Below are 20,692 nucleotides of genomic sequence, written 5' to 3' on the forward strand. Positions count from 1 at the left end.
ACAGGTGAGCACTGTCACTTTGAAGACCCACAAATGGGTTGCTCTGTAGCTAGATACAGGCTGTGTCTGATTTGCCTGTCAAAGGACATGCTCTTTTTAGGTCATTTGGATCCTTCTTTCTCCTCACTATCAGAGCTCTGTTTCATTCCTTCTCTTGGAATCCCTTTGTGAATATGTCTTTGGGTCAGACTACAAAGGATTTTAACCTCTTAGTGATTCTTCCTATACAGCCTTCTATAAATGGTTCCTCGCTCTAGTCCTCAAGGCACTTTAGGCTATACATGTGGTGACTTAATCCTTGGAAGATGTGGGAATCCTCAAAACTATGTGCTGGGATTTGGGGTGGAATCTCAATTTCCTTCCTCTCAGATAGAGAAGCATGAGAAAAGGCTGTGGTGGTTGCAGGAGCCATCTGTTAGAAACGAGCTGTGATAACCGGGACCCAAAGCAACCATCACACCGCCAGCCAGCCTCCCAGCTTCTGGGGTACGCTCTCTTTTCCCATGCCTCTGCCAGGAGGTGAGGCAGGATAGGGCAACGGAGTGTTGACTCCAGAAGCCTATGAAATCAGGACTTTTTAATGCCTAATGGCAATAGCAGTTTTATGACAGAGAGATTCTCTTTGCTGAGGCAACCTGTGGAAGAGCCTGTGCTCCCAGGGTGGTTCTCTTGAAAGGATTTAGAGCTACAATTGACTGAATCTTGAAATATGTGAAGCACTTGCTCAGAAAAAAAAGCTGCTTCTGTTAGATTAGTTCTGTAGAAAGAAAAAAGCTGGGGGGGGAGAAGCCAAAACCAGCACTCACACACTCCTCTCCTGCTTAACGCCTTGACTGAGGTAGGCCTGCCATCACTGGAGCCCTCAGCCCCTTGTTGGGCAGCAGGCAACCAAGTACAATTTGGAAGAGCCAAGCCTGGTTGTAACCAGGTTGTTTTTCTCAGCTGCAGTGGTTGGGGTCATGGGCTCCCAAAGGTTATTTCCTGCCACACAAGTCAACCGGCCAAACAGCATTGTTCTTGGGGAGCGCCAGCGCCGAACAACGTTCTGCCCCCAAGCAGTTGTTCACCTAACACAGTTTTTGCTTTGTTTTTCTTCTCATGCTGCTTTGTTTCTGGTCAGGCTCCCACAAAAGGTAACATAGGAAATGGTAAAACACAAAGAAGTAGAGGGCAGAGCAGTGCAAGGGAAGAGATTGATGTGGGTTCAGCTTTGGGGGAAATGTATCGAAGGGTCTCTGAAACATGAGGTTTCGTGTATTTCAGCTTTGACTATAATCAGCTTAGAAGAGCTTCATTATTTTCATGCCTAAAACACAATGCAGGAAGCTGCAGAGACCTGAAATGTGTTGTGAGATTTATGAAGGAATGGCCTGAAGAGCTTTCATATGTAGTATATAGATGTCATCCACATCTAAATACACAGTGGACTTGCATGGTAGCCCAGGAGAGAGGTCTTGTCGTGAAACACGACAAAGCAATTCTTGATCTCACCAGAAGGGAAGGCAGTGCTAAAAAAGGATGGGGGACAACAGAGAGGAGGATGGAACGTGACAAGGAGAGGGAAGGAGAGGCCAAGGACAGGTTCCCAGAGGAGTGGGCCTGAATCCAAATACCCCAGATGCAAAATCCCTCAGTTTTGGTAAACTTGGATTAGCATTTAAGAACAAACAGAAGAGCGCAGCTGGCCTTCTAGCTCTATCATTGATTAAACAATATCTGAAAGTCTTTGAAGTCTGGAGAAGTTTGGGGAGCTCAGTCTTGCCGTTTATCTGGAAGGGTTGAAGTATGCCTTCCTGGTTTTCTGTTTTAGCACCTCTGCAAAGAGTCTTTCTAATGAGCTAAATATATAGAAAGGTGTAGGGAGAAACTTGGGATTCATGTATGGAAAAGATCTATTTAGAGAAACCCTATAGTAATTGTACTCAAGGCAGTTTTTAGATGCTGTATCCAGAGAGGTCTGTCCTGCACGACTCCCAGCTCCCCCCATTCAGCACACAGCTTTCCTATTGGCATCACTGTCACCTTCCCACTGGGGATGTTGTCAAAGAATTACTTCTGACTAGAAAACTACCTTCCAAGCCTTATTTGTGTTATAAACACAGGGGTTTCAATACCAGGGGGGACAAAAGCCAGATTTTTAGGCTGATATTGGTGTGTTTAATGAAAAATTCACAGATAATGGGGAAGAAGTGAGCTGTAGGGCTCAGAAGGCAGAAGTGGGATGCAAAAGGCTGGAGTTTATTTGTGATTCTTTCGCTGTTTCTCATGGTATATGGTTGAATTCTCTTATAAACTGTGAATATGACTATTCCCATAAAATGTTTAGAAGGGACCACATGGGAGGCAGTAAGCATGAGCTGTTAGTTATAACTGGAAAAAATCGTGGGTGTTTATGAATGCCCAAAGGCTGGGATCCATCCCATATGGGTTTCAGCATGTGAGAAAAGGTGCTAGAATTGATCTCATGTTCTCCACTGACTTTTAAAGAAGTTTATAGGAACTGTGTCCATAGCTTAGCCACCAGTTATGTGCCTGGAGCCAGGCAGGATGAGTCTGAACCTCGGTTACTGAAATACCATGATGCTTAAGTTTCCATCTGACTTTGCATACAGGGCTTTCCCACTAGCATAGGCTGGTTATTCTTCAGCTGGGCTTAGGAAGTCTTCATGCAATGAAATCTGATGCTCTCTTGCTCCTACCTAATGAACAAATAGAAGAATCAGTGTTGTGAAATTGTTCATTTCAGACTATATCAGAGATGACAGTTGATCTATTTTCATCCAGATTTCTCAAGCTTTTTGTTCCATTCACCATCATCCTCAAACCCTGAGGAGATGGCAGTGACCCTGTAGTTGTTTTATGTACTAATGATCTTCCTTTCCTTTGTGATAAACTCTCACTAAATCATTCAATTGAAGCATGATTTATAGTCTCTCAGAGAGAGCTCTTTTTTGCCAGGATTGCAGATTTTTAGCCCAGTCCTGAGAGGTGTTTTGAATGCCCTTAGCACTTCCTCTCAGTGATGAAAGTCTTTCCTTTAATTCACCGTGATTACTCTCTATGGATTAGCTTACACACAGTAGGTTCTGTGACTGTCAGTGTCTAATATGTTTGTCTGTGCAGCATCTGCCATGATAGAGAAGCATTGCACCGTCGTTTGGAAGTTTTGTCATTGATGGGATGGAGGAATTGAAAGCCCAAACCACCGATGAGTTGTGTGCATAGGAAGTGTGAGTTTGGCTTGGCGTTGGGAACAGGAGCGTGAAATCATGCACTATGGTTACTGACCCTGTGTCACCTCCAAGCAGCCAGTTCTGTCCTGGTAGCAGAGCTGTGCTGTGCTGACTGGTTTCCGAGGCAAATCGAAAGACCTTTACATAAGTACCAGGAGTTTTGCTGGACTAAAATCTCTGGATCTTCAGTGTGAGCTTTGCTGTGCCTCAGACAGGGAAATCCTGGGTATGTTGAAATCACTGGCAAAACCATTGCTGACTTCAGTGGAGACTGATGGAATGCTGTAGGGCCATGTTGAGAATTTCATCTGGGATCTTACATAAAGGTTAAAAATTCTGCAGTCCTTATTAAAAAAAGATTTTGTTTTCTTGTCTGTCGTTACCAGTGAACATTTCTTTTCTAGATGAGTTTGTGGCGGTGTGTAATTCCAGTGTTAAATGCCAACTTTCTTCAGTAGCTGAGCTTCTGTGACAGCTGAGGAAAAAAAGATCACCAACTTGTGGCTTAAATATTGAGCAGTTATGTTTCAGAGCAATTGTAACAGCTTTAGAAATGGGAGTATTTTAAATACCTTGAAGGAGATGCTCCCTGCACTGCACCTTTAGCTGCATACCTTTATTCACCATTTGTATGAAGTGCTACAGATGTTGCCTGTTTTCCACTGGTAAGCATTTACTCGCCTTTGCGCCTATTTGTGTGCATCAGACAAGTTCTAGAAGGAAAGCATTCATTGAGAATGTTGCTGGTTTGAAGATAGATGTTTGGAATATGAGCTGCTGCCTTTCTTAGATGGGTGACTGCCTCCTGAGGGTGAGGGGCTTTCTAGGGTAGCGCACCATCCTCCTCCAGGTGGGCTCTGCTCCCCTCATGCAGGACACTGCATGTGAACACAGGCTCAATCACAGTTTGCTGACTGAACTAGGACACATCACTTCCTTCCTGCTGCCTCAGTGTGCCTCTATTCAAAGTGAGATTGTGGTGGTATAACTCTCTCAGGAGCTTTGGGATCTATGGATAAAAGCTGCTATGCAGCCCCTGGAAATTATCATCATCATCAAATACTGTTATGTTTAGTAGCTGACTGTTCAAACAGTTCAGAAACTACAACAGCTTCCCTGCGTATTGCAGTGGCTACTGAAATCTTTATGGCTAATCTGAACAGGATGATGTAAACCAACTGGATACCCCGGGTGACTCTGTGCAGATGCTGTATAGAGGCATCTTCCTGATCAGTTAAATGAGAATTAAAAAGAAAAAAGAAAGTTAAAAAAATACTTTTCTTAAACCAGTGCTTTTAGAAGCAATCTGAAGCAGTCCTGACACTGAAGTAGTTGTGATTATTTTTGGTCTTATGGAAGTAATAGCCCACTTGCAGATAAATGTTTAGGGTAAATTTAGTTCTGTATTTGGTTCAGGTAGACTTGTATAGTGAGCGTTGTACCGCAAGTTCATGAAAACGGTTTATTGTGACTGGTTAGCTTAATAGAGTTTAGTAAAACCCTTTCATTGTTGTAGCCACTGGTCTTAACATTTCAGCCCTCCCCTTTCTCCGAGGCAGACTGCAGGAAACCCTCATATAACATGGCAATCCCCTCCCTCTCCCATACTGAAGAGAGGTTGATTCCCGCAGAATCAGAGCTCAATTGTCATATTCTGGTGCCACATCTTCCCAGGCTGCTTTTCATGCCCTATGTTACTTCCACATCTTTCTTCATTTTCGTTCTCCTCCTTAGTGTTTTTTACACACCCTCAGGTATCATTTCCTTCAGCTTGCAGAAGATCTCCCATCACTCTTCCAGCAGCGCACTGTTCATTTGGATCCCTTCTTAAAACTAACGTCTCCCAGGAATTTTTTCCTCCTTCACTGTTACTAATAATCTCTCCCACATCTTCTTCAGCATTTTTCCTATGTCCTGTTCTTTGTTTTTCTGTCAGAGTTTCTGCGAGGCATTGAGTGTGTTTGTTCAGATTGTTCTTTACAATATATACTTCAAATAGATGCTATGAAATAATGCTCGTATTAGAACCTTGAAAAAGAGAATTATCGAGCCTTTGAACACCTGGTGCTTTATAACATCCTGATTCAAAAGGTACATGAAGCAAAGAGACTAAGTTCATCATCAGTTTATCTGGCTGGTGTAGGTCATGGGTAAAACTGGCTCCTGCATGACTGTGAGGTCCTATATCAGGTCCTCTACATAATAATGTTATTAAATGTTATGAAAAAAGCAACTGCTCCTGCTTAGAAAATGAAGGTAACTAGCAAGTTTGATTGCATCACTTTCAGCTAGGAGATATGTTCAGTAGATGAGCTAAATCTGTATTTGGTTTTGGAGGCAGGTTCTATCCAGCTGTAGGGGTGTGTGCGTGTACCTGTATATTGTACAGCTGTGTAATCTATTCATAGATGTACAGTGGGTCCATGTGCACATGCTACACATTAAAATACTAAAGTAACGTGACCAGATTTTTGTTTTGCATGAGTGTGCTATGAAGTAAGAGCTCACTCGTGTTATGCTGCAATAAAAGTGGTAATATAAAGATTGGAGTTTAAGCCTGTAGCTAAACGGTCAGTTGCGCATAATCAGAGACACGTATTTGAGAGCAAAGGAGAGATACGTGGGAGATAAAAGAGAACAAATGGACAACTTCTAATTACATGTATTTTAGTTCATCTGGATCCCAGATGATCATCCTTGCCTCTGATGGTTTTGACAAATCAGTTTATTAGGACTGTAAATATAACCCAGGACTGTGCAGTAGGCAAGGGGACACTGAACTACTATTTTTTTTCATATTATATTCAGTCATTTCATTATTGGAGGTAAATACTGCTTGTACTTAGAAACACAACAGCTGGTCTCATGTGAGAAGGCAATCCACAGATTAACTTGCCAAATGTATTACCAGTTCATTTCACTGGGCTGAGAAACTAAGGGTATTTTAATGGTTTTGACCTTGATCAGACAAGGAAAAAAACCTGCCCTCGTTCTCAAGTTGAACCTGCGACTTAAACACTGATCTGGTCTAGTGCGGCGTGAAGTGAGCCCCAGCAGCCTCCTGGCGAAGCAGGCTGAGAACTGAGGACGCTATAATGGGTCAGATTCCATGTGAAAGGTGTGGTTGTGATTCTCCAGTTTGCTCAGGAGGAGAGATGCTTTGATTACTTCTGCTGGTTTCAGAGCTGCTTGCATGCACAGAGCAGCTGTGTAAGAGCTCTTACCGTGCAAATCTGCATTTGAGCAAGGAGGAGCTTTTACTCATGTGCTTGCATGGCTGATTTGGCTTTAGTGCAGATTTTTACCTTAAAAACCAAAATGGTGTTATGCAAATTGAAAGGCCAGATGTGTGCAACCTCCTGCCATTTGCAGACCTTGCTCCCTTTAGGCCAACTTTTGTGCATGGTGATACAAACTCTGGATGCAAAGTGTGTTATAAAGAGCAGCTTCAGAGACAGGTGTGTATCCACTGCTGGGGAAAGGAGCTTCAGTGGGAATGAAATTGCAGCAGATCTTCCAAAGAGAGACTGTGTTTTAAGGGACTTTTCCCTGTACTATTGTTTGCTCCATGGGAGTCTTCCTCCAAGGAAGGCAGGGTGCTGGATGCTCCAGCCTTTCGGGGCTGGTAGGACCATGTCCTGGCATTCTGCGCTGTTGCTCTCCCCAAGCAGCCTCTCCTGACAGTTTCTCTGTCACCTCCCCAGGGACTTCTCACACCCAAACTTGCCCAGTGATGAAAAGTGAGCAAGATCAGGCTTACTCAGTAGGGTAAACTCACTTGTTGGAGCTCAGCCAGGTGCAGTCCCTTGAATTGAGGTCTCCAGTGCCTGTGTGAGTACGTGGGCTGGACTGTCTGCTTTCCTTCAGGAAGACTTAGGAGTGCTAAGGATTTAAGGGTGGGACTTCTGAAAGCTTTTGACATTGGCCTAATTCAGCTTCCTTTGAAGTTGAGGGAGCTTTGCAGTTGATTTCATTGGAAGCAAAGCATGGCAGGCACCAAGCGCTTTCCAAGCACCGTACTCTGCTCCTGGCGCAGAGGAGAAAAGGGATTGAGCTACCCTGTCCTGTGTGCTGCCATTCAAGGGGCCACCTGCTAAAACCTCTTCTCCCTTCCCATTTTTGAGTCTCTCCTCTCTTTTTCCCCCCTTGCTTCCTTCTGCGTGCAGCGCCACAACCAGACATGAGAGCAAACAGATGGAGTGTCAAAACCTGGAAGACCCCAGCCAGTCCTGACAGGGGATGAGGCCTTCATGGATTTCGTGTCTAAAGTTTGTCTCATTTCTGAATCAGATCTTTTGCAAAGTCTCAGGGTCATTTATCATTCGTTTTCTTCAAGAACTCTTAGAAAGAATCTGGCTTTGCAATGCAGGGCAGCCAAAAACAATGTCACGCTTCTTTCACAAAACCTACACCTTATTGCACAGTCCTGTGACTGTTTTAATAAATAGCTCTCCCTGCATCTCCAAAATCCCCTCTCCTGCTCCAGGATCTTTGAAGTGAGAGAAACCAGACAAACATCAGGAATTTTTTTTTTTTTTCACTTTTTTATAACATTTACCAGATTAGCAAATACAGATTTACTTTGCTCTTCCCTTCTACGTGCTGTGTCTGTGTGAGACAACTAAAACTCTGTATTATGTATCCCTCCCTGATCTGCTAAGCATTGCATCAAGCTGTGTGTTCCGGCAAAGGAAGAATAGATCCTGAAACCTGAATTTCTGCAACAAAACTCCTTCTGTTTGATTTCTGATCAATTTGTCATTGCCAAATGTACAAATCACATCTTCAGGTGACAATAAGCATATAAATATGTATATGTCATTACGTTTCATGTAACTAAGACATCCATGTCCATAGCGCACTGCCATGCAGTCTAGATTCAGCCGTCACTGATCATACAAGTTGTCCTTTTTTTACCTAAAGTTCAATCAGTTGTAATCAGATTAAAGCACACTTTAAAGGTACAACTTTTAAATTCTTTCACTTAAGCCTTATTTTAGCTGCTCAGCTGTAATTCTGCAATCCTGCGGTCTGCTTTCAACCTATTCAGGAATCACTATTAGATGTTTTGGCATCATCCTCAAGGTCTAGTATGGATTAAATGTGCATGGGGGGTTGAGGATGGATGGTTAAAACAGGGGTCTTGCTTGTATGGTCCCAAAAGAAACTCAGTGTGATATTTTGCTGTTGGATTCAGTGAAAGGATGTTCTGTTTGGGGGTTAGGGGGAAGGAGAAAAGAAGAAAAGAGTAAGACTACACAGAAAATCCTAGATTTCTGTTTAGTACCATTCCAAGTAAAAATAGAGGCTCTTTATTCTGTTATTTCCTTGGGTTTAGAATAATTCAATTTTTCTGATAGGCTTCATTTGATAATAAGAAGGCAAGAGTACTTTCCTTACCATTTTATACTCTGTGTTTACTTTTTCAAAGTAACACAGATTTGTGTTTCGTAAGCATTTCAGGGTGATTTAAGCATCCATTAATATCCATTTCAACATGTTTTTACTAGTTTTGACATGTAATTTCCTGAACACACTGACACTTCCCACCCTCATATTCTAAAGGCAAATGTTGTTCCACCAACACCAGGTTTTTTTACTTGTTCACTCCATTTTCCTCTTTGATTCTGCTAGTTGGCAATGGCAAAACGTTGAGTTGCCATTATCAGCTCAGATCAATAAATCTGAAGGAGGAAAAAGAGGAAACCTCAACTCAGGGGAGTCCGAGTCAGCAAACATTTACTGATAAAGAAAACACTCGTATATCTGACACGTCATCAGCTCCCAGTGTTTGCTTACGCCCCAAGTGCTTGTTGCTACAAGAAAACACTCACTGCTACCGGAGCTGGGTTTCCATGGTCCCTCCGAGAGCTGCTTTGGCTGTGAACCACCAAGTAAAGTACAGTGGAGTCTGCTGTTTTCAAGGAATCTTCCTCAGAAGATGGGTGACTTCAAGGGATGCTTTCCAAGGGAACCACCAAAATCACGCTCAGTTGATGGTGGGAATAAAAGAGCGCCTGCTGTTACGCAAGTGTGCATGAACTTTGTTGTCACGGTGGATGAGATAGGGAAACTTTGCTGTATAGTTGCTGTGGCTCATGGTTTTCTGGCCCTGATGCTACAGCTGGTAAATAAATGGTATTTATTGTTGTCATTGGAATTTGATGTTAATTTAATAGAGAAACCCAACAAACTGAAGATTTCAGTGATACTGGTAAGAGCAGAGTGTAATGCAGGTGAAGAATTAACCTCACACTGTGGGAGTCATGCAGTAATGCTTTTCTTTTAGTGGAGTGTGCTGGTTGTATTTCAGATAGGCTCTTAGTCTCATGAACTGGAAAATCCTGAAAGAAATACAGCAGGTTCAGTTGTGGTATCTCCTGAGGAGCATTATCCACACAAGAAGTCCTAAGGGGATGCAGGAAGTTGCTCGAGTGCTTTGGGCCTGGATTTAAACATACTTGCACTGCAAGTATCTGGAAAGAGATGAAAACTTTGTTTATTTTGCAGTGTGTTCCTTTAATTATTCAGCAGACCTCTGGCAGCTGCCTGATCTATCTTCTCTTTGTCTTGCTGCTGTAGCATTTGATTTGAAACATCATTATCAGTGGTTGGAGTGACACTTATGGAGTGACACTTAATGCAGCTTAAGTCCTTTTCCCACGAGGGTGGCCATTCTATCTGGCCATGTAGCATCACACAAGTACAGTTCCTCTTTCTAGTTAATACCTTAAGATCGTAGCACATACCTAGGTTGGTGTCTGTGAGGAGGGATTCTTTGCAACAGCATTGAAACCCATCTCAGTATCTCTTAGGACCGAATGATGGTTAATGCTGTTATTTTAGAGAGGGCCTCAGCATGTCATAGACAACTTTACAAATAATGTTATAGCCTAAGTAGGGATTTGAGCGATAAATCTATACAACATGAAGAAGCACTTAGACCAGGCAGATGGCTTAAGTGCAATGCTAGGAAGACAAGGTCTGCAAACAGTTCTTTGAAATGGAAACTAGCATAGCTATGAGTCTTATCAGGGTTCCTCTGAAGGGTTTAACTGCCTCAGTTTCCCCCATTTTAATTAGATTTTATAATTTACAGTAGATTAGGGCTTCACACTACAAACTGGGTGAAAGTCAAGCTCTTTCCTCAGAAGATTGGAGACCTTCAATACCCTGATATCCCTAATGTTTGCTCATTATTTTTGCAGGCAAATAGAGGTTTAGCTTTGTTTATCTATGGGATTAGTTGTTGGGATTGGCTTTGAAGCTCTGGGGATTATATTATGATGTTTGTGCACAACACTTTAGGAAATCTTTGCATTCCTGTATTATAAACAGTGCTCATCTGCATGGTAAAACCAGTTCAATGGGAGCCATGCAAGTGGCAGCCGAGGTGCCCTGAAGCCCCTGTAATCTCCACTGGGGACTGCAGCAGGGTAAATCAAATTGTTCTCCCTACCTGGAGGCGTGGGATCAGCACCTGATCCGCCACTTCATTCCGTGTCAGCTCAGCCCCTGGGTTTCCCCATAGCACAGCAGTGGGGATGCCCAGAGCCTGGGCAGGAGGGCCACACTGTCCCTATCACTCCATAGGAGCAAGGGTGAGACCACCAACAAATTCCTGGGAGGCCACAGTAGTCACAGATGGTAACTACTTTCAATCATGATGAACTCAGCTGGATTTAAACTGGTGATTTAGAGCTGAAAGTCTCTGTATCCTATTCCCATGAGCCCTCAAGTACTCGGGCACACCTCATTAGTTTGATGGGCGAGGGAGAGTTCCGACTCTCAGGGTTTGCCGAATGTCTGCCCTTTTTGTCTGCTTCACTTTCTCCAAGGCCTCCCTCTGATAAATCTCCATCTAATTTGAGATTAGGCTGTTAATTGAAAAAGGGGTCGTTGCAGTTTTTAATGTCTGTTACGTGCTCAGCCCCTGCTCCATGTTGAAACCAGTTAAAGATCTTCCTGGTCTGGACACCAGGTGAGGGCTCTTGCCTGTGGATGTGCTTTGCTGCCTGTCCGGGCAGCTCCAGCTGGGACCGTGTGTCATAACACTGTGTAAGGAAACAGATGGGGAGGTGCTGGGAGCATTTCTGGCCAGGTAGATGGGATGCCTGGGCGTTTGTCAGGAATTTCAGTGAGGGGCTGCATGGGCAGAGACTCTTCTTGCTCTCAGTTCAACTGTTTTACCACTGGATGCAAATGTACTGACTGTTCTGCCCGAATTCCTGTTTCTGATGATACAGTTTCTCCTTCTGATGTACTCCGAGGAGGGACTCTTTCCTTAAGACTTAAGCGTCTTCCTGAGCACAACTTGGTGAAGCACTGAAGTTCCCAAAATTGAGCAGCCCTTAATACACTGAAACCAGAGCTGTTTGGGCTGTACTCTGTCCCATCAAAATTGGAGTCAGAACCTAAAGTGATTTTGAGGATATTGAGAGCTGCGCACTTAAACCACCTGTTCTAGAAGTTAATGCAGCAATATAAAAATGTAAAGCAGAAATAGGCATATCTATTTGATAATAAATCAAAAATGCCTGTCTGCTTTTTAACTCGGGGGGGGGGGCAGGTGTAAGTTCAGCAATTTATTATCCAATAATGTCCTAATGGGTCCCTTATTTACTGATATCTTCGTTTTTGGATGTGTTTATTCCTTTTTCCTTATTTGGGTTATAGCATCTCATTTTTTTCTGTCCTTTCCTCTGGGAATAATGAAAACCAAAAATACCACACAGTAATGAGAAACAATAGTGTACAAAGATTAACGTCACAAACCCATCACTGACCTCAATAACATTTCACAACATTTAGTTTTCATTACAGTGAAATGTTACTGCATGCTTTTTACATGAACTTCTGAAGAAAAATATACGATAGGGCTTTCCAAAAATACACATATGTTGGGGGGGAAAGGACTTCTAAATCAAGAGTTTTACACATACACTGATCACATTTGACGAATCAGATGTATGGTATTAATTACTCTGAACACACAGCAGACCCTCTTAAGCATTTAGAAAACAAAGATTTTCTGCTTTGCTGATACAGACACGTGTCAGGCATTCTTCAAAAGGTGCATTCTGACTTCTAGTGCTATTTGCTCCCTTTGGATGATGAAAGAACATTCAATTTTTAAATTGTATCTGTAAAAAGTATTGCTTGGCATAGAGTTTAGGAAAGAACATTTAGAACAGGTTGATCTGTAACACCACAAGCAGTCTGTTTTCTATCAATGATTCCTAGCCAGCTTATTAAACAGATTTATACAATGAAAGAATCTAATAACAAAAACATTCACCTCCTTTATTACTTGGCATTATTTATGGCTCTTACTTTTTTTTAGCTACCTTTTTATATAGCGGAATCTGCCAACATTGTATTTATAAAGTTTATGTACTAGCAGCATTTGTGGGGCAGGGATTTGGGTTATTTTATGTTTCTTTTCTCCTACACTTATTATTACTAAATCTATATACAAATGCTTGTAAAGATTTAGAAAAAATAAAAAATCTGGAGAAATGGAATGGTTAAAAAATGAACTAATTCTGGAGAAATGGAATTTTTCATGTACTTACCCTTCAGATATACTCTCAATAATAATAATAAAAATAAGGGTGCTTATGACAGCGCCTGTTCCAAGGCTTACTGTGTTCTCCAAAATCTTCAGTGTTGAATCATAGATCAGGAAGTGTTTACACACTGCACAATCAAAAGTTCCTCCTATGACCATCAATTCAAATCTCTAAATATCTATAATTATAGCCAAAGAACAACTTTGTCTTCAAAAGCTCCTTCCTTCCTTTCCTCCTTCCTTCCTTCTGTCTGTCTGTCTCAAGGCGGCTCTGCTACAATGGCGCATTTGTCATCATGAGATGGAGAGTTAATGGGAGCCATTGAGCCTTCTCCCGCTGGGCTCCAAGTGCCAGCTCTTGGCTCGTGCATTGAGCCAGAGCTGGGCCTGGCACAGATATAGCCATGGAATTAAAATATAGTCTCCCTTTCCTATAGATTGTTCTTTCCTGGCAAGGCAGATGTGTAGCTTCAGAAGTGGCCAGGGCAGCCTCCCTCAGTGGGACACAACAACCTGGCATTAAGACTCTTTTTTTTCTAGAAGGCTGCTGCTTTCTCTGATGCTTCTGTGTCCACACAAGACAGGCCTGTTGCTGAAGTTAGAAATGCCTTGCCATGCCTTTTCTCTATTCAGAGAGAGAAGTAAAGGATCATATTTGAAACAGGACTTGAAGTCTTACTGCAGCAAAGGACTCTGAGTCCCCATCCACAAACTGTGAGCAAAGTAAGGACAGAAGCCTCCAGCACCCCCGGTGAAAGGGAAGCAGTGAAAGCCTTGGAGATGCGTGCAGCAGGCACAGGCAGCCGCTGGTTTCCCCGTGCAAACAGCAGCACTAAACTGTTCAAATGAATACAAAGCGAGACGGAGGAGCGGGGGAAGTTCTGTATGGAATCCTCTTGATTGAAGGTCGCAGCTATTGGGAGCACCCCATCGCCGTGCTTCCTGCAGAGCGGCTGCTCGGGGCAGCAGCCTTTCCCCCCGCTCCCACCTGAAGCTTTGTGGGTTTCTAAGTGACCAGTCCAGGAGTGAACACTGATACTGGCTCTCAGTCTGCTTTTGCTTCACCCTCGCAGAATCGTTCCTCCTGAATGCCCATGCTCTGGCTGGTTCAGAAGAAAACCTTCATTTTTTTTTCCACTGAGGTTAACCAAGGTTCCTTCTGTTTTGTTGTGCTCAGCAGTTAAGGCCAAAGTTTACAGGGAAGGTAATTACAGTCTTACTTTTAATTGTAATTAACTGTGAGTAAAGAATCAAAATAATCCAGCTACTCTTTTGCTGAACCAGAGCATTATGTATAGTGGGACACAGAAAATGGCTTGCCCTTCAGCCATTAATTTTAGCAGCTCTGTTATTCCTAACTTACATAAACCTCTGGTGTCAGAGGGGAAAGACTATGAATCAGCTCAGATATTTCCTAGGAATACGTTGTCTGTAGTTGTGTCAGAATGCGCGACGCTTTTGAAGCACTTCAGGTGATGATAAATGAGAAACGCATAATGAAGAAAATGGGGAACTCCAAATAAAGAGGTCACAAGGGAGAAGTGTTGGTAGTGCATTACTGATGTCTTTTTGGTCACAAGGTCTGTACCTAAACTTAGTCTTTTGAAGGGAGTTTTTACCTTTTAGTGCAAAAGACGTTGGAGAAGCGTGAGCGTGGTGAGGAAGCTGAGCCCAGTGCTGGTTTATGGGGCTACGCTGCCATAAGGAGGTGTTATTTGCCTGTAAATTGTAGGAAAAACACATACATATGTGTATGTGGATGCGTATGCAACATAAGATGAAGATGGCAAACATCTTAACTCTGTTATTCCTACCTGCATTCGTTGAGGATGACCAGGAATCAAATTCTGAATGTTTGCCCCTAATTATGACAAATGTTGCTCTTTCTGAACTCATTCTTTTAACTGGAATTGAACTCCTCTTTTCTTACCTGACATTTGACTTCACTGTGGTCACTTTTCTTGTGTACGTGGGAGACAGCCAGTCCCCAGGGAACCGAGGAAGCGCGAGGATCAATGGCACCACTGGTGACAAAGAAGTTGAGCCTATTCTTGAAAACACAGCAAAATGTCAGATGTCCATGTTTAAAGCCCGTACCAAAGCGGATTTTACTTGTGCTGCTGGCACTTAGAGAGCCAAAAAATCCAAGCTGACACAGACCTTGGCAGCATGATCAGGGGGATCTTCATTTAAAGATGAACTATTCTGGAACAATTTCTCCACTGTATCTGACACAAACAGGCTTTTCTTCAACACCAGACGTGCATGTCTTCTTGCTCCAGCTATTTTTTTCTTGAACAAACATATGTATTGTAGCCAATGCAAGGAAAATCCCACTCACTATTTATGTTTGAGTTCCCTATGTCCCATTAACAATATCCCAGTGTACTCATGGCAGTATAGTATCTTGGTCCAGTTCCAGAACTGTTTTCCTGGATTCCCCTTTGGAGAGTTAAGTGCCGCAAAGCAATTGGTCTTATTTAGTGATCTTCCATCCCAGAGGCTCTATTTTTTGGGCACTGAAATGGTTTCCTGTCCCTTTTTACAAGTTTTGCAAAGTAGAGAGCACCTCTTACTGTGATTCTGAGCTAAGAATATGAGGACTAGCAACGTCTGAAACTTCGTTACATGGCAGGATGTTATCTTCTGTCCTGTGACTCTTCTAAGCATATAGGAGATCTCATTTTGGTGGTGCTCCTGGCCATCATGCAAAGAATTATGATTATAAACACACTATTTGAACATACTTGAAGCAGCACATAGCTCTCAAAGGGCAAAAGCTTTCTGTAGAGAAACAGCTCTGCCGCTGGTGCATTTCCTTTGACGCTGCTCTCCTTTGTTGCAATATATAGATGCAGATACAAAAATATATGTGAGTTTGGTGTATATATATTTGCCATTTGTTGTGTATATATCAGGGTTAAATGCCACTGACTGATTTCCTGAGTGATTTCTGTAAGTAATAACGTGGAAAAATAACGGAATACTGACTCTTCATCCTACAGACAGGCTTAAAGGTGAGAGAAGCCGAAGCAGTAGCACTGCTGTCTCCCCTATTAGCACAGCACTCACAGGACTGCCCTAGCCTGTCCCTTCAGACAGCAGCTATATTTGTCCTGCTGTAATCCCTGCAAAAACAAACCAGTGATTTGACTGAAGAGGTTCTGGAAAACAGCAAAACAGGAGGGGAAAATGGCACTTGATAGAATCATTAAATTAAAAGGATGTACCCAAGCATGAAGTCTGACAATTAGGTGCAGCCAATTAGAATTACCTGCTTTCTTCTTATTATGTTTTGGTATTTTAGATCACTGGATAGCCTACTGCTAATACTTCAAAAAAGCAGTGTAAAGAAATCTCTTGCCCCGCCGTATGCGTTCAGACTCCATTGACGTTTGGCAGCCAAAGCCCTGAATGGAAAGCTAAGCCTTCTCGCCGGCTGGAGTCAGATTCCTTGTGGTTATTCTTTGTTTTTGTGGACACAGAGATTTAGATGTCTGCAGGCCCTTGAAAACCAGCAAGATGTCTGCTAGCTGGCTGGTTTCGATTCATCCCGACACCAGGAAACACGCCCCTTCGTTTCACCTCTTTGTCAGCAGCAGAAGAGCTCAGATGCTCTGCAAAAGATTTGATGACACGGTCAAAATGTTTTCACTTGAATGCAACCCGGTGGCGACCCCACAATAAAGGCAACGGGAAGGAGCCATGCAAAGATCAGACACCAATAAAGGCAGCAGTTAACCTCTCTGGCCTGACTTTAAGGCGCTCTCCGCCTAAGAATGTGTAGCTGTATTTTAGCACCTAATGCTAAGAGATCTGCAGCTAAAAACCTTTCTTGGTTACCGTTTCCCAGTTCATCTCTCCGCTTTTTTTCCTTCTTTTCCTTTTTTTCTTCTTTCTTTTCCTTCTTTTTTGTATGAAGGATGGTTAAGTGCATTCTTCTTTGACACAAATAAATGCAGCCTTTGTACTAATTAAAAACAAGTGATGGTAGTGGACTATCATTGCATAACGTATTTTAGTATATGTTAATGCAGATTTATTTTGGGAGGGAGTCTGACTGGTTTTGTTAGCTTAGCTTTGGAAAGCTGGGTTTACAGGCTACCCTCAGCTCAGTAAGTTTTCTGTCCCATCAATGTCAGCCATTGATTTATCCAAAAAGTCATATTGTTTACAACAGAGGCATTAAATCATAAAACAACTTCCATTGTATCCTCAGCTCAGATAGGCAAAAACATTTCCTAACTGTTAAACCAGCTGGCCTAATCTTTAATGACTTTGGTTCAGTGGCCAAATCTACTTCTTTGTGCTGTTATAATGCTACATTAGATTAGTTACCGTCTCTGAAATTGCTGTCAGTCAGGCTCTGTTTATGAAGGATCATGGTACTTTTCAGAAATCATTTTTTTCTCCTCTTGCTGTTTAAAGGATAATAGTACTGTAGCTTTGCAACTGTGTTATGAGGCAGTAATCTTGTTCCTATGGAGGATAAACCATGAGGCCAAAAGCAGTGCTTATCTCCAGAGAAGCCAGTTATTGTTGAGGAAATCACTACAAAACATCAATTATCAGTGCCGCGGCACAGGTTGTACCCCTTGGACAAGATTTTGTGTCAAAAGCAGTCCACATAATCAGGCCCGTGAAATAAAAATGAAGGTTCTGTGGGATTCTTTTGTAATTAGTTCACAGCCTTCTGGAGTGAGTTTACTTGGATATGAGAGGCCACCATCCTCAGATATTACTGCATGTGCTGCTCACACCGGCACAGGTCAGATGCTGCAGCCTTTGGCAAGCTCTGCTCACAAAACAACTGCAGGCTTCTGCATCAGCAAAGTTGCATCACACTCAGCCCAAGGAGCAGCCTACTCCCATAGAACCGTACAGAGAATTCCTGCTTCACTCTTAGCTCCTTCGTTGTGCCTTTAATTCAGGCTGCAGGAGGAGGATTTTCCGCTGTGCTCCAAGGCTGACACAGCGCTGCACCCGCAGCAGCAGCACCTTGGGAGCCGATTGCCTTTAGCTAGATGTTAAAAACATTTTTAAGCCTTTCTGCATTTAAAATCAGCCTGCAGCTCGCAGCAATGATCGTGGGGCTGAGTCCGAGTTTTGCAGAACAGGAGCAATCCCGGGCACGCTTCCCGCAAAGGTCCGTGTCACACACACTGGCTTGGAGGTAGCATAGCACCTAACTGGCAAATTGCTAAACACCCTGCGTTGATGCACTCTGGCCTTAAGAGGTTTATTCAATTAACAGTTTAAACTTTCATTGTATTTTGCCATTTGGTGAAGAGGATTCTTATGCATTTAATAGTTTTATGCATTTACCCATTAGCCCTTTAAGTGGGCTCGCTTGGACGAGCTCTGCCATTTTCCCAGCGTTGGGGCGGGCAGAGCAGACAGTGATACATGACACATGTCGCGGCCGTTTGTATCTCTCTGACCTCCTCCATCCATCTCTCTGAAGGTTCCTGTGCATTAATCCTGCAGCAGCTGCTGGTGCAACCGCTTCTAGGTACTGGGGCAGGTAGCCGAGGGTTCAGGTAGCCTCTTTGCACAGTAAGCTGTAGAAGAGCGCAGACTGGCAGTGTGTTTTCATCAAAACAGAAACTTAGAAGAAAATGACATATGTTCGTTAACCTAAGGTCTGCTGATCACTTTAAATACTTTAAATTAATCCAGCTTCATTTGTTAAAACTAGCATCATCTGCTTAGCGACTAAGGGTGCGCTGTTTTATACTTAAAAAACAGGCACCGCAACAAATCTGGCAAATCTTACCCTGAGGTCTAAAAATCATTTTGCAGCAATATGAATGTGACATGTTAGTCTTTATCCATATTCCTCTTTACATTCCTATTGCACAGCGGTATGCAGTTTTTCTTGCCTTGTATTGCAGATATTTCTGGCCCTGCTCTGTCCGTACAGAAAGCTGGGCAGGTCACAGGATTTATCTGCATCCAGGCTGCTCTACAGGGAGCTGAGGCTGGGGGCAGAGGCCAGCCCACTCCTTTCCTTAGTCTGCAGGTAAAGTCAAGTAGTGAATGTGCAGATTTGGAGCATCGGAGGCTTCAGTTTTTCGGTCTGTTTGGCTTCTGATAATGGCAGAGAATGAAACGTTTGCTGCCTTAGGAAGAAATCTTTAAAAACTAAAGGAAGCAATGGTCATGCAATTACAAAAATGTTGAGAAATGCAATAATAAACTGGATCGGTATTTCTTGTAGGAAGCCCATGGAACAGTAACTCCTGCTGGAGACAGTTATTTCAGACCCTGAGGAAGGACAGACCTATGGCTTTGGTGGTTTCTAGAGAAATTATCAGCATATCACATCATGAAAATAATTACTGCAGGCTCTTAGACCTTTGAATGGCTCTGTCCTCTTGCAAACAACCCTTAAATCTATGGCCACCAGAGAAAAGGCATTCCTGGTGCAGTGCCCTTAGCAATCACTTCCATTTGGGTTTAATAGAGCTGGAGTCTATTCCCTTAGGGACTGTTGCCACTCTTTATTTGCCATTTGCCTGCGGTATAGAGGCTGAAGTCAGAAAGAAAGAACAAATTTGCTGGTCAGCTTTTATACTATATGCAAGCATAGTTGTATAGGTGCTATTTGTTTATAAAATCTCCAGTAAGGTCAATGTCAACAGAGATGTCCAGGAATACTCAGCTGCCTTAAAAAATAATGAAAAGCCTAGCAAACCTCACTTGCATAGAGGATTTCTGCATACCTTCACTGCTTCTAGCTCCTTCTCCTAGTAATAATCAGTCTAATTATTGTACCTGTGTTAAATTGAGCAGATGTAATTGGTGTGATTTATGGCAACATGAGTATTTGACTAAAATGCAGCTGATCTGTGTAAGAAGCAGCCAGCTGACAGGGAAGGGGACATTTAGTCAGCGTTTTTGTATCAACAGGCTTGAAAGGATCTCCTGCGTAGTTTAGTTTCAGAAATAAACCCAGCTGAATCATCCGCTGCCTGCTCAAGGGGTTTCCTACCGGGCAAGAAAGGCACGGGCTTTCCTTCCTAATCTTGCAATCAAGCTACACAAAGCACAGTGTTTTAGTTGAGATGTAGTCCATCAGACAGATGTGGTTCTGCAGCTTTTAGGGGGGGATCTCCTGGAAAGACTGAATATTGATTACCTGTAGCTCTGGTGACTTTTTATCCCACTTATCAGTCTGCTTGCTGGGAAGAATGATGCATGGAAACCCTTGAAGTGCTGTATTAGCGGAGCACGCAGCTGTTTTCTTGTTTCTTATTCTCTCTATTATTCTTTCTTCCCTTGCCATCGGTTCCCAGCATGTTTGTTAGAGCATTGTGTTCTGGCAGGTCAAGCTTCTCCAGCCGTGTAATACTCCCTGACCACCATGGCTGCACAAGGAATGCTGTCAGGGTGTGCAGGGATGCTTGGCCATCTCCGGGCTTCTGCCTGTGTTTAGCACACAGAGCAGCTCACCGTAACCATTCTCCACTCCCCAGCAAACAGCAGCCGTGTCTCAGGCGCTGCTCTGCAGCAGGCTCCTCTACTGCAGATGTATTATTTTCAGCCAAATATGACCACCTGCAGGTTTGTGCTGGTGTTAGCATTTTCATCTCCCATTATTCCAATCCAGCTGGCTTTCCTTTGAAGTTAGTTCCCTCATGTTAAATGTTAACTATAATTTCTCTTGGCCAAAGAAACAGATAGTGCATTCTTTCCTGTCTGTGTGATAATGGCCACAAGTGTGCTGGCTGCCTTCAGCCCGACCCACCGCTGCAGCGAGTTTCTGTCCTCAAGAAGGAATGTTGGTGCTCAGCCCTGCCACAAGGAATGGGTTTACCCTGCAAAAAGCTCTGGGCTGAGCCTAGCCCTGCTGACTGACTACACATCAGCTGTCTCGTGTGTCCAA

At 43.1% G+C, this 20,692-nt stretch overlaps 1 protein-coding gene across 11 annotated transcripts in view; it reads left to right on the forward strand.

Moving 5' to 3' along the window:
• BCAS3 (BCAS3 microtubule associated cell migration factor) overlaps positions 1-20,692 on the forward strand; it is a 361,207-nt gene that overhangs the window by 285,622 nt on the left and 54,893 nt on the right. Inside the window, exon 24 of one of the 11 annotated variants that reach the window (XM_057407131.1) lies at positions 13,878-13,960. The exons of the other annotated variants lie outside the window; for them this stretch is intronic. Coding sequence (XP_057263114.1) covers positions 13,878-13,945 — 68 coding nt within the window. The 3' untranslated portion in view covers positions 13,946-13,960. Of the gene's footprint in view, positions 1-13,877; positions 13,961-20,692 lie in introns of those variants that run through there. 11 annotated transcript variants of the gene reach the window in all.

The sequence above is a fragment of the Pezoporus wallicus genome, unplaced genomic scaffold (genome assembly GCF_028554395.1).
Source record: "Pezoporus wallicus isolate ANWC-B61680 ecotype Strahan unplaced genomic scaffold, APGP_CSIRO_Pwel_v1 contig_10389, whole genome shotgun sequence".
Classification (NCBI taxonomy): Eukaryota; Metazoa; Chordata; class Aves; order Psittaciformes; family Psittacidae; genus Pezoporus; species Pezoporus wallicus.